We start from the raw sequence: 15060 nt of genomic DNA, 5'->3' as shown, positions 1-15060 counted from the left end.
TGTTTAGGTCTGAAGGGACTGAGGAATCCTTCCGTATCTACAAGGAATGTAATAAAACATGCAAAAAGGAATTAGATTGGCTAAATTAGAAAATGAAAAACAAGTTGCAAAGGAAAAGAAGACAAACCCTAAAACGTTTTTTTAAAGTATATAACTTTCAAAAATATTAAAAAAGACAATATAGGACCCCTAAGAAGTAAGATGGGCGGAATGATTAATGATAATAATGAAAAAGCAGAGGGATTAAACGCTTTCTTCTCTTCACTATTTACTAGAGAGGAACAAATGGTAGGAATAATAAATATAAATGGAAATGCAACCGTACCGTGAATTAATACTTGGCTGACAAAAAGGAAGAAGTCCAAAGGCGACTGAAGAAAATTAAGGTAAATAAAGATCCAGGTCCAGATGGCATACACCCAAGGGTTCTTATGGAGGTAAAATAGCTAGACCACTATTCTTAATTTTCATAGATTCAATTTCATCTGGCTCGGTACCAAGGGATTGGTGAATAGCAAATGTGGGGTCCTTGTTTAAAAAAAAAAAAAAAGGGAATGAGATAACAACCAAGTAATTATACAGCAGTAAGCCTGACATCAATAATGGGGAGACTACTGGAAGGTATATTAAGTGTCAGGCGCCGTCCCTGCACTGTCCGTACGTGCCAGGGATGGACGCCTGTTTCCCCGGCAGGCTTGCATCCCGTTGCCCAGCAACGGGACGGACTTCTGTGTTTTTAGCTGCGCGCGCATGCGCACTGGTCTCGTGTCCCGCTGCTAGGCAACGGAACGCTTTTCCCAGGTGCATCTAACCGCCAAAATCCACTGCCACCAATCGGGCCACCATTAGGTATTTCTGGCACCTCCCTCCATGAGTCTGGTGCCAGAGTATTGGTTTCACCAGCTCCAACATTCTGTTCCCTGCTTCCTCCTGTATATTGTTATTTGGTTCCTGACTCCTTGGCTTCGTTCCTGACTATTCTCTGTCCTTCAATTTGCCTCTGTCGTTACCTGGAATTTGACCCTCGGCTTGCCTCTGACATCTCCTTTGGATCACCCTTTTATACTGCACCAACGTTTGACTTTTTGACCCGGACCGCACGACCATTCCTGTTTCTCCCACTGCCCTGATTACTAACTGGGAGAACTGTGACCTGCGCACCTCATGCCGCCAAGCCCATACCTCCTTGCGGGGATCCCTGGTGAATACCGTGGGTGCATTAGATTCCGCGCCTCCCAGATTAGTTGCGTCAATATCAGGCAGTGGCATCCTCTAAAGGTCATTATCGTGACATTGAGGGATAGTATTCAGGATGACTTGGGGCTCAATAAGATTATTAGTTGGAATCGGCATGGATTTGTGAGGGATAGGTCATGTCAAACTAAGCTAATTAGTTTCTATGAGGAAGTTAGTGGGAATTATACCAGGATAGTACAGTAGATGTGGTCTACTTAGATTTTGCAAAGGTCTATGATACAGTGCCACAGAAGAGGTTGGTTTACAAAATTAGGGAACTGGGTCTAGGAAACAACATTTGTACTTTGTTGAAAACTGGTTGGAGAATATGGAACAGAGAGTTGTGATAAATGGAACATTTTCTAATTGGTCTAAAGTTTTAAGTGGTGTACCTCAAGGTGCCGTCCTGGGGCAACTCCTTTTCAATATATTTATTAATGACTTTGGTGATGGTTTAGAGAGCAAAGTTTCCATTTTTGCTGATGACACTAAACTTTGTAAGATAATAAAAATCAAAGCAAAATGTAGTTTATCTGAAGAGGAACTTGAATAAACTTAAAGATTGGGCGACCAAATGGAGGATGAAGTTTAACATAGATAAATGTAATATTATGCACTTCGGAATCAAAAACAGGCACGCAATCTATAAATTAAATGGGACAAATATAGGTGAATCTATAATAGAAAAGGATTTTGGGAGTGCTTGAAGACCGTAGACTTAACAATAGTGCTCAGTGTCAAGCAGCAGCTGCAAGGGCCAATAAAGTATTGGCATGCTTAAAAAGGGGCATAGATGCAAGGGAAGACAGTGTAATTTTGCCACTTTATAAATCGTTGGTAATACTTCATCTTGCATACGGAGTACAGTTCTGGGCACCACTCTATAAAAAAAGACATTTTGGAACTAGAAAGAGTTCAGAGAAGGGCAACAAAATTGGTAAAGGGTATGGAGTCACTTAGTTATGAGAAAAGGTTAGCCAGTTTAGACATGTTTACTTTAGGAAAGAGGTGTCTAAGAGGGGATATGATTACAATGTACAAATACATTAAGGATCAATACAAAGATCTTTCATTGGAACTTTTTGCCCCAAGAACTATACACAGGACACGCGGTCACCCCCTAAGGTTAAAAGAGAGAAAGTTTCGCAAACAGCAGTGGGAGGGGTTCTTTAAAGTAAGTGCAGTCAAGATATGGAATTCACTGCCAGCAAAGGTTGTAATGGCAGATTCAATTGATACGTTTAAGAAAGGCTAAGACAAATTTTTTGCAGAAAAGGTATCCAGGGTTACGACCATTAATTCAATTGAAGGATACTAATGGATCTAGGGAGTAATAGGACTGTCATATTCTGTTTCAGGAGGGATTGGGTGTTGCTTTTTCTGAATCAATTTCAAATATAAGTGGGGGATTACAGGAGATCCAAATAGGTTGAACTTGATGGACTGGTGTCTCTTTTTTTCAACCTCATCAACTAGGTTACTATTTTTCCAGCAAATGTCTTAGAAAATATGTTATTGGCTGCCTGCATTGATTTTGGTGCAGGTAAACATTCCTTTCACAGCTTTATGGCTGCCCTGGACCTTGCCATTGATGATTGCCACCTTTTCTGACCTCTGCCTGGACCTTCACCACTGCCGAAAACTATCTGCCCTGGCCTCTGCCCAGACTTTAACCTCTGAGCACCCGGAGGAAACCTACGCATTCTTTAGCTATTTAGACCAGGTTTACAACCCATGTTTATTATTATTATTATTATTATTATTAATTTTATTATTATTATCGTAGATTTGTAAGATGCCACAGTGCTCCGTAGCACCGTACAGTAGGGAAAACAGGACATACATAAAAGAAGAACACACAAGGAAGACAAAATAAACGCAGACATGAAAACAAAGGATAGAGGACCCTGCTCATTAGAGAGCTTACATTCTAAGTGGAAGAGGGCACAGCTGAAACAAGAGGAGCGAGTGTGGCTCAGAGTGGAGATTGGGATAATTGTGAGGGTGTATTAGTGTGAATAGTGTTATCGAGGATACGGTCACCTGTAAAAAATAGATGGGTTTTCAAACAGCGTTTAAAGATTTGAACGCTGTGGGAAAGTCTGATTGAGCGTGGTAGGCAGCAGCCCATGTATGCGGGAGTGTGAGGTGATTAGCAGAGACGAGACAAGGTGCAGGTTAGAGGTACTCTAGATCTAAGAGGGCTGGAGGGAGATGTAGTCTGTAGATCTCTGTATCTGCTTTAAGAGTTTAATAATCAGGATAACCAAACATAGCTGAGGGCATTGGTAAGAGAAGCTTGGGGGATCATATGAGCTCTTGCATAGGAACATCAAAGCTGCTCTTATCATCATCATCTTGGTATCAAATCCTATTTGTTTGTTGGCTGATGCTGTCTATGGCAAGCTGGTTCCATGCAGGTGTACACAGGAATGCACCACTGCAATTGGCTTACACACTACATCTACTGTAGAATACCTGAACCAAGGAGAAGTCCTGAGTTAATATTACTAGCTCAAAAGTCATCAGATGTTTCCTGGCCTCAATATTTTTACCACTACTTCTGATCCATATCTTATTGTATAGCATAGTTTAGCATTTCTGTTAATTGATCCATTCATTACCCTTGTGTTTACTCAAGAACAACCTGAGAATGGCACTAATTGTGAGTATTGAAGAAATTCTGCTATAGATCTCAAAAAGGGTATTTCCAGATTATAAACATGGTATTATTAAAAACACAATCTACAGGGACTTAATTGTCTGACAGATATTTCTTCTTTCCACAGACAACTAACATGGATATCATGATGAAATCTGTGCAAATTCCAGATACAGGTGATAGCGTGGTGAGTAAAAACCTGTCCTATAAACGCTGCCCTATAAATATATAAGAAAATACTAAGGGCCTGATTCATTAAGGAACGTAAATGCCAATAAGTGCCGTATCTTGCGTAAAATCGCTCTACGTATGCCCAGAAACAAACCATATGCCAATGAACGCATCAACATCCAGTTCATCTTCGAGCGCAAAGAGGTGTAACAGGGAGGGGACTGGACGCATGTAGTCATTGTATAGTACGTGCTAAACTCGCACGCACGCAGCTGCTCCCGATTCAAGCTTTAGGCATCTGAAAAGGTATGTGATTTCCTATCGTATGCCTTGCACCAACTATAGGTCAGGTGTAAGTGCCAAGTGATAGTGATGACGGCCCCGTATGCATGCTGGAATTTGTGTTTGCAATCAGGAGCAAGTGTAAAAATCAATTTTATTTACTGTACACATTCATAACATAAATATATTTTATGGAAAAAAATAAATGCAAGAAAAAACTTTTTTGTAATGTTTTGTCATTAATATATTATTAACATGTGACTAATAGAATTTTGAATTTTCTGTGCGTACTTTATATTCCACATATGTATTGGACATATCCTGCAGTGTATTGTCTGTTAGAGCAGAGCGCACCTAGACCCGTATTCAACAACAGATGTATCTTCAGAACTGCTTCTAGTTGAATACGGGCGTGCATATGCCTGATTTACGTGCGTTTTTAAAAAGAAAAAAACACAGTTTACATTCGTTTTGCACACCTTAATGAATCAGGCCCTAGAAATGAATTTAATACAATGCTCCCTAGGAGAGTGGTATAAAAAGGAAGCTCTGGGAATAAAGAACTAGCAGAAGTTAAAATTGTATGTACATATTTACTTGTATACAGATAAATACAAGGGTTGAAATGTGTTGTTACACTTGTTACCATCTACATAAATCATAGGCATATGAGAACCTAGCTTTCTAACAGGAGTGTAAAATAAATCATTCCTACATGTGGTGAGTGCTCAGTTCTTGTGCAGGACAGCTAATCCTTAACACTCAGGAGACAAGTCAATTAATCAGCCGATTCAAGACAAGTTCAATTCATTAGCAATTCGGAACAGATGCAACTAATCAGTGGATCCAGGGAGATCCACCTTACCAGCATTTGCAGACAAATATACCACTGCACTTTTATATCATATCATAATGAATGAAATTGCTTACAATACATGGAGTATGTGTAACTTGTTGTAAACTGTGTAAATGATGTTGTTATGCAGCAAGATGAAATTACCCTACAGCTGGTCGTGAGTGATATGTTTATCTAGCCGGGTAAAACTAATCGTGATTTGCTAAGGTGGAACTAAGCTTTCTGGATGGAGTTACTTGTGGTGTTTTACAGATGGTTTATACAAATGTTGGCTCTTCAGATGTGTGGCACTACAAGTTCCAGCTTGTATCTGCTAGCCAGAGACTTGTAGCTTCCCAGTATTTAAGAGCCTCTGTTTATCTCCATTTGCTTTAGTGCTCCAAAACAGTGATAACACAGCTAAATAGCAGGGAGCTTACAAACAAGACTATTACTGTACTAGATTTCAGCCCACTCTTGTATAATGTGTCTCAGATTGTATTGCTTGCTTCTAGGAACTCTTTCTCTGTGACTCTCCGGGGAAGGCAATGTTTTATGAGATGACAGAGATACTGGTAAGTCTTTTTTGTTCCTTTAATTAGAAGACTTCTTATTGGCAGATTTGCAAACAGGACTGAAACAGTTGGCCTACAATATTAAAAGTAAGAATATAAGATATTGCAATGTACTAGTGTTTTGATTTGATATAAAAGCACTAAACAAGTAAACATAATTTTCACTGGAGATATTTATTTTTGATAAGGCCAATTACATCTTCAAGAAGACACATGTTCGTTATTCCCAAGCTAGATAGAGGCACCACCCATTGCTCACATTATAGGCCCGTTTCCCTGATCAGTTCAAATATTTAAGCTTAACCTGTTGGGACCAGATGGAGTTTGTTTCAGGGCATCAATCCACTGACAACATCAGAAGGATCATAAACTTATTCCATATCTCCCAGAGCAACAAGGGTACCTGTCACTTGACACTGAGAAGGCATTTCACAGGGTTTACTGGAGATTTGTGGTTGATGCTGAGTGGGATGAGACATCAAAAGAGGGTTCATGAATAAAATCACAAGCTTTTGTCAATCCTAGCTCCACAATATAAAATATGGGGTACATGTATCTGGAAGTTACAATTCTTAATTGCAATCTGTCTCTCCTGCTTTATGGGCTTTGCGTCCAACCCTTGACTTCCCTGCTTTGTAGAGATCTGACATAAAAGAAAGTGGAGTGGAATATAAAATAGCCTTTTTTGTTGTCAACACATTGTTTACCTTACCTGGGTCTCACTGACCAATCTTTCCGCTCGCATTCCAGAATTTTGTAAGCTCTTATATTTTAAGGTCAACAATATTGAGTGTGTGGCTTCACCAGTATCTCTCTCACTTGCACAGAAAAATAACTGTTAGAGCTGAATTCAGGTTGTCCACCACATGTAAAATGCCTGGGTTACAATTCAACGATGACATCTCAAAATGATATGATTTCAACTATGCACCTCTATTTAAGTAATTAAAGAACCAGTTATGTACATGGACCTCCTACAAGATTGCTACTTGTCAGGATTAATTTAATTGGTTTGGTCATATTCCCAGTTCACTCCAGGTTTTCCTGTCCCTCCATATCCATATCCTAATTCTAGCCAAGGACTTAAAGCAGTGTTTCTCAACTCCAGTCCTCAGGATCCCTAACAGTACATGCTTTCCAGGTGACAAGGAAAATAATTATACCACCTGTGGATCTGTTAGAATGTGTCAGTCAGTAATGAATACACCTGTGCTTAAGCAAGGAGATATGGAAAACATGCACTCTTAGGGGTCCTGAGGACTGGAGTTGAGAAACACTGACTTAAAGGATCAAGAGGTTTGGGTTGTGGATGGGTAAGAAGTGAGGGGCCAATGGATTGCAAATTTTGGTCCATTACAATAGGGTGGTTCAACTGGTTCAGGCGCTTTCATGGAGTCAAAATGTTTTGGGTTTATATACAGGTAGCACTGGTGTACCTCATCCCCTTGTACAGTATGTTGTACATGATACTGAAAGATAGACCAGCACCCCATGCCCTTGTACTGTATGTTGTACTTGATACCGAAAGATAGACCAGGTTACCTTTTTTATCCAAGTATCTGCCTTTGTTTTGCTTTTAAGCTATGTGATTGGATGATTGGTCCATATAACAAATATTGATATCTTCCCCTTGTACAACTTTTAGCTGGGACAGATGAAATAATTGTGGTTACAGAGGCACATTCATAGTGTTCTTTAAATAACCATATCAAAGCGTAAAGCTACATAATTCTTCTTAAAAAATATTCAATTCCAAATAGAGTCAAAACCATTTTCCTGCTGCATTTGACCTTTGCCTCCAAGGCTGTGGGGAACAATCTGATAGCCTTCATTGCTGATTAGGTTGCCTAGCAGTCATAAGGGTATAGAAAGAAGTTTTATTATTTGCTATCTTTAGATCTTTGGTACTCATGTTCTGGTGAATATCTTGGTGACTTTGTTTTTCAGGGATTAACACCAGAATAAATAGATTAGGCATATGTGCGCAGCCACAAGATACATTCTGGTGACCACATAGAGACAGGACTCCCTAGAGAGTTGTTTTTAATTAGCAAGGTCTGGAGGATCTTCCCAAATGGGGAAAAAAATTAATTTTTCTTGAAAGGTTCAATCAGATTTGGTTTCCACTGGAGTAAAAATGAGTTCTGAATTTGCTGATTAGTGACTCATACATTTTTGGAGATATGTGTAAAGTAAATATATTATAATATGTCCTATAATTGGTAGTATATGTATATTGATATACAGACTGCATCATATGCTGGTTTTTGAACTGCCAGTTATTCAATAAAAATTTAAGGTGAAAAATAAACTTGACCGTGTGTCTTCAGAAGTAAGCAGTTATTGGACAGGGCTCTGGGAGAGACATGAGGTAAAGCAATTATGTCTCTTTTAATTGACCCACGTACTTTGCACAACTTGTTTTCAGGCAATTGTTTCTATACAACTTGTAGGAAAATCAAACCCTGTGTGGGTGACCATAGATACAATCAGATGCTGATGTCTAGATCGATAAAACGATTGGGAAAGGTGGAGCATTATAGTGTGAACTGGTCGAATTGAAGCTCTTTGAAACATGTATGCTCTAATCATCTGTCAAAAGTGTAATCATTTAAAGTATGAAACATTCATCATCATCATCATCATCACCATTTATTTATATAGTGCCACTGATTACGCAGCTCTGTACAGAGAACTCATTCACATCAGTCCCTGTCCCATTGGATCTTACAGTCTAAATTCCCTAACACACACACACAGGCAGGCAGACAGAGAGAGAGAGACTAGGGTCAATTTTGATAGCAGCCAATTAACCTACTACTGTGTTTTTGGAATGTGGGAGGAAACCGGAGGAAACCCACGCACACACGGGGAGAACATACAAACTTCACACAGATAAGGCCATGGTCGGCAATTGAACTCATGACCCCAGTGCTGTGAGGCAGAAGTGCTAACCACTTAGCCACCATGCTACATTAATTTTAAAGGGGGATTTCAATTGCTGGCATTGTGGCGCGCGGACATCGTGCCACGCACATTGCCGGCAATTATGGTAGAGAAGGAAAAATCTCTGGCGCGAAGCGTCTCTGGAACATCCGCGAGACCCTTTGCAGCTAATTGAATCCCCCTCTTAGTCTGATGTTTCATTGATAAAGATGATTGTTTTGCAGATAATTACATCACGTGTGTATCGTAATTAAACATGTTTGCAATCTTTTATAAAGCTAATAGTTCTTTCTGACTATGAAAGATTTCAGATAGTACTTTTGTAGGTCAGGGACAACAAACACACACCTCTTACCCTTCCATCTACAACAGGGCTGTACAACTTCGTAGGTGTGGATGGTGTTTTGTGTCCTCTCTCACAATATTGAGAGCAATATCATGCCCAGTATTCCTCAAATACACAAAATGAAAGCAGAACTAGTAGCACAATTTCCATTTTAGATGCATACATATCAATCAAAGAGACACACACATATTTGCAGCACATTTATCCTGGACATACACATCAAATACTCAGAATTACAGTGGTTCTGATATTACAGAGTGAGCACAGGGCATTCACATGGTCTGTGTAGCATATAAGGTAACCTACTGTTATAGTTGTGAACACTTTCTGCCGTGATCTCATAATGTGACCTAATGTTATGGCACAAACCTAATGAGCAGCTCCCTTGTTGGGACCACAGGCTTCTCATGAGACCCCTGAAATATATCCTGTTCACCGCTGCCTTAGCCTAATGGCATTTAACACTTTTCTCTTGTCAGTGGGATCAGCCTGGTGCTCTGTGCTTGGTGTTTGATGTCACCAATGAGACATCTTTTAGCAACTGTGCAAGGTGGTTACAGCGAGTGAAATCCAAGTCCACAAGCCCTCACCTACCTGGTTGGTGACAAGTGATTATTTTTTTAGCCTGTCTGATGTTGCTTTCTTTGTGATTCATCATCAATCTGTTCTGTTTTTTCTTTATCTGCTTTCTTCTTCCTAATCTTCTGAGATGTTTTGTCATATTTCTGTCCTAGCTCTTGTATCCTCTCCTATTTCTTTCTTGCCTTTCCTCCTATGTCTGCCACCACCCACCATTCATTATTTGTTTTCTCACGCAGCTCCATCACTGATATGCTTTTGTCATTTGTCTCTCTTTTTATCGTTAGGAGTTCTAGTGGGAAATAAGACAGACCTAACTGTCCGCAGAGTAGTGGAGAAGATGCATGCTGAAGAGTGGGCAGCAAGCCATGGACTGGAGTATTTTGAGACATCGGCGGTAATTACATTCTAAGTCACCAGAAATACAAACTAGACAGCGGTCTATCTCAAACACGATCTTACCTTTGCTATTATGCAAGGAGGTGCTTTGTTAAACCACCACCGCCTTGTGTTTGGCACACTCTATTATCAGTAGATTACTGAATGTTTTCTATAGACCAAAAACACAACAGCATGTTGTAGTACACATTTATATACATAATTATTTTGATATAGGAGCATATTGGGGAGATCTAAGATAGCCGAGCATCAATAGTTTTTACACATTCTTAAAGGGAAAGTCAATTTTTTACTGTTCTAAAGAGGTCAAATGTGCAAAAATACACCAGAGCATTGATTTTGCAAATATAACCCCTACCCTATGTATGATCATTAATTAGATACACTCTCAAATAAAATTGTTATAAGTGCTGCCTGATGATGTGAGGTTTGTGATAGGCTGGTGGGGCCCAACCATACTAGACAGAAGACTTCATATATTTGGTGCCTGGAAGACACTGGTAGCACTGCAGTAAAGATAAATGCTAGATACACTTTTTTAGTGAGTGTATCTAGTAAATGATCATTCATAGGATAGGGTTATATTTAGCACCTAAAAAAGTCTTCAAAAATTTAAATATTTTTGCAAAGTGGCACAGAATGCCAACGTCCAACCAGAAATTAGCTTTTATCAGCCTAGTTAGACTATGAAAGCAAGTGTCTGATTGGTTGCTATAATTTTGTGCAATGTTTTGTATGGGTAAACTATCGTTTCTTGTGATGTCAGAATGGTAACATGAAAAAATAGGTAAACAGGATGAGGATACAAGTAAACTTGAGGGCACATATGAAAGTACATGAAGAGTAAGGCCTTAGAGGAAAGGAAGATGAACTGAAAGACCTGTCATTTACTTCTTATATGTGAAATGTTGGATAATTTAGAGTATATAATGAATTGCTGCCATCATATCTGAGTTTGCTTGAGGTATAAAGTGTACTGTTAGTGGAAATATGCAGCTAGGTTTATATTGTACATACAGTACAGATTACCAGTAACATAGAATTACCTCTAGCTTAGCATATACACTATTGGATGCTGTGTCGATAAGTGCAAAGCTTTTCTTCTGCATCCAGAGTAATTGTCCAGTAGAAAGAAAATTACTGTGTCTAAGTCTGAGATAGGGTGCTCTAAATAACTTCTGGTGTTACAGCACGATAACACAAGCTCAACAAAAAAAGAAAGAATAAATAATTTTTAATAATTGCACAATGCATATTTAGTATTCCCTATACGCATTATAATTGACAGAACCATGTCAGAGGTATATTTCTAAGGCGGTATGTATGTTGTGTATAATCCTAATTTTTGATCATATACTAAAATGATTAATAGATTAATATTCATTTAATTTTGTCATGCAGACTTACAGCAGTCTATTTTGTTGCAGAAGGAACTGGAAAACTTCGATCAACCATTTAGAGCACTGGCAAAGTCATTCCATCATATGTACCAAGACAGAGTGGAGAGTTTCAAAAACCTGCTCTAGAGTCCCGTCTTCTTCAAACTGGAAGCTCAATCATGGGTAGTGGAATGTTCATCATACAGATAATTGTACACCGTCATCGTCTAGACAGTCCACTTCCTTTAACATAGTCTTCGAATTGTAAAATACTATTGCCATGAAGTACATGATGGCACATTCATATTGTGACAAAGAAAATGCTTTATTATTTATAACTCACATGTACTATTCATATCTGTTCATTGTGTTAAATAATTGTACAGTTTTTATTTTTAATACAATTAAACTTGTAAAACTATTACATATCTTAGAGTATGGTTCAAATCACAGGAGATATGTGTGGGTATGTGTGTAATATATCATTGATCATCTGCTCTGACGTATCTTGATTTTGGCTGCATCATGCAGGGGGTAGGGTCAGAATTTGAATCCATGGATCCATTTTCCCTTGTGTTAACGGTGCAGGCCGGTGGTGGTTAATGGTGTGAAGAATGTTTTCTTGGCACTCATTATGCCCCTTCATATCAATTGAGCATTGTGTAAATTCCACAACTTGTCTTGAGTATTGTTGCTGACCCTGTGCATTCCTTTATGGTCACTGACTACCCAGCTTCTAATGGCTACTTCCAGCCGGATAGCGCACGATGTCACAAAGCACACGTCGTTTCAGGCTGGTTCTACGAACATGACAATTAGTTCAGTGTACTCCAATGGCCTCCACAGTGACCAGATATCAATCCAATAGAGCACCGTTGGGATGTAGGTAGAGCTGGAGATTCGTAGCATGAATGTGCAGCCAACAAATCTGCAACAACTGTGTGATGCTATCATGTCAACCTGGACCAGAATCTCTAAGGAGTCTTTCCAGCACCTTGAATTCATGGCACAAATAATTTACACTGGTCTGATGGCAAACGTGGGTCCTACATGCTCTTTTTATGGAACTACTGTAGTTTCATATGAATTAGAGCAAAATGTGGTCCAGTTAAGTTTGCTCAAAGTGATATTATAAGGTTATAGTGCAAGAAACCACATTTGTGTATTTTAATCAACCGCGGTCTGGCTGACCATCCTTCTTGTAATGTCAAAGTAACTACACAGTCCATGCAGCAGGGTAATTCATGATTGCACTGAAATGTCCTATTCAGCAGTTTGGGTTTTGTGACGGCATATTAGGGGATAGATGTAAAAATATTTTGGGTAAAGCACACCATTGGGACAGTTACTATAACAATCCCACACTGAACCATACAGATTTCTACACTGTAACTTAATTTTTTTTTTCACCCTCAAAGATCCTCATACGTGGCCCATTCAAGTCTATGGCATTTTCCACAAGTGTATTAGATATTAACAGGTTGATGAACTTAGTCATTATCACTGTGGGATTGCAGTACAATCTACATAACAGCATCATAATTGCATTGATGAAAGATAAAGTGTCTGACTAAAGTAACCCACTTATTATCAGCTCTCAAGTGTATGTAAGCCATTTGTAGATAAAGTATGCTTGTCACAGCTGCAACAGTTTATATCACACCTCTACAAATAATAAAATCATGTACTATAGTGTTGGTGGGTTACACACTGTCACAACCTGTAATTCTATTGTCATGCAATCTCTGCTGCTTCTGTAATACAGCCAGTGTGACACAAGTTAATTAGGATGCATGCCAGGTTTGTGATATTACACTGCAGCTTCCTCAGCCAGAACCTCCTGGAATTGTTTCCTGACAAGTCCCATTCATCCTGGAGAGTGGAGTGTGAGGGTCTTCTGGGGGAGGGGACAGGAGAAAGTCTGGTATAAACTGAGATACCCAAGCACAGAAAACACGATCTATAATCAGCTACAACTGTTATAAACAACAACATGCTTAATACTTCTTATTGAATATTATGGCTATGAACTATACTTTTTTTATTGCACATAGAAAATGGTGTATATAACATACATTTTTACCTGCTTTAATTTTAATATAATTAATTGTAATTAATTGTAATAGATGAAAATGTAATCTATTAATATAAAGATCATTTAACCAGCAGCAAATGTGGCCAGTTTAGAACTACCTACAGTCCAAGCTCTTTATTAGTCAAACCACATGTGAAGGATTCAGGTTCAACAGGTTTTATTTACTTTTTTTTAGCTTTTTTTTCTTTGGTACTTTGTATTTTAAACCACATATTTATCCCAGTTAAAATAATAGATACGAGGGATGGGTTGTGGGGTTGTTGGGTTAAGTGACAGGAATATAATACTACTAATTTAGGGGATATTCAGTCAGTTTGAAATGTCCCTAGGCTTGCAGGGAGCTGACAAAGAGGCGCACTGGGCAAAAGTGTGAACTTCCTGTCAACCACCTACTACTATCGCAATGATGAGGAATGAAAGATCACAATAAGCTGCTGTCCCTGCGAACACACAAGTGTACCTATCTTCTCTATGGTTACTATCACAAAGTGGCCACCTTTTCGATAGTAGCCAGAGGGGAGAGCAGGTAAAAGATGCAGTGAGGAATCTTTGGATCCCTCTACCGCAGTGCTCTCCCCATAGGACTCAATGGCTAATGCCTTCTTCAGAAAATATTTTATTTTCAGAACTTGTTAAATCACAAAACATAGCAGTCCCCATAGAAACCTATCTGTGTGTTATGATGATCCACTGTATCAACTTTATCATCACTTACTGCCCTGTTTCACAAATTCTAAAACTGGATGCCCTCTCTAGAAACTTCCTGCTTTATCATAACAACATAACACACAAAACATGTATTCTTCCATCCTCAATGATAAAAGCAGCCCTGACTCCTAATATTTTTGAACAGTTAATACAAAATCAGAGTTTGGCTCCTTCTGAAACCCATGAACAACTTCTATATGTTCCTGATACTATTCAACAGGTTCTTGCTGAACTGCATGACCATACATTTTCTAGACATCCAGGTATTAGAAAGATGAATAAAGTAATTTCTAGAATACTCAATTGACCATACTATACACAACCATTCCCTATGGTTTACTGATACCAGTTTCTAAGTATTCTTGGACACATCTACCCATGGACTTTATTGCAGAATTGCCAGCCTCAAAGGTTTTACAATTATTTGGGTAATAATTAAAAGATTCAGCAAAGTGGCTCACTTCGTACCACTATTTAGAATTCCAACAGTTAAAATGTTAGCCTCCTTATTTGTTCGTCATGTACTGAAGGTTCATGGTTTCTGATAGAGGAGTACAGTTCACTGCTTGCTTCTAGAAGGCTTTCTGTAATCTGCTTGGAATCAATCTCCTGATAGAGTGAATTAGACTTTAGAACAAGTAAAAAGATTGGGCAGAACATCTTCCCTGAGTTTGCCTATATCAATTCCTCATACTCTGCCTCTGGAATTTCACCATTTTACAGCAATGATGGGTTTCATCCTAAGGCCCACTAATTTTCTGCTCCTGATTCTGTCAGGTCACCTGAGCATTTCGATACTGCCTAAATCTTAGGTTTGTCTGGGGAGAGTGATATAAGGCATCAGTTG

The 15060-nt window shown here is 38.9% G+C and overlaps 1 protein-coding gene across 4 annotated transcripts in view; it reads left to right on the top strand.

The window, feature by feature from the left end:
- IFT27 (intraflagellar transport 27) overlaps positions 1-11834 on the top strand; it is a 37905-nt gene extending 26071 nt beyond the window's left edge. The window contains exons 3-7 of one of the 4 annotated variants that reach the window (XR_012678567.1): positions 4026-4085; positions 5702-5761; positions 9533-9650; positions 9920-10114; positions 11459-11608. Coding sequence is in view for 3 of the 4 variants with exons in the window: in XM_075183048.1 (XP_075039149.1) it covers positions 4026-4085; positions 5702-5761; positions 9533-9650; positions 9920-10029; positions 11459-11557 (447 nt within the window). In the remaining variant the exon portion in view is untranslated. Of the gene's footprint in view, positions 1-4025; positions 4086-5701; positions 5762-9532; positions 9651-9919; positions 10115-11458 lie in introns of all 4 variants that reach the window. The other 3 variants (XM_075183048.1, XM_075183051.1, XM_075183050.1) reach the window with 3 other exon arrangements.
- The last annotated feature ends 3226 nt before the right edge of the window (positions 11835-15060 follow it).

This window comes from Mixophyes fleayi, chromosome 8 (genome assembly GCF_038048845.1).
Source record: "Mixophyes fleayi isolate aMixFle1 chromosome 8, aMixFle1.hap1, whole genome shotgun sequence".
Classification (NCBI taxonomy): domain Eukaryota; kingdom Metazoa; phylum Chordata; class Amphibia; order Anura; family Limnodynastidae; genus Mixophyes; species Mixophyes fleayi.
This window is presented reverse-complemented; position numbering and strand designations above follow the sequence as displayed.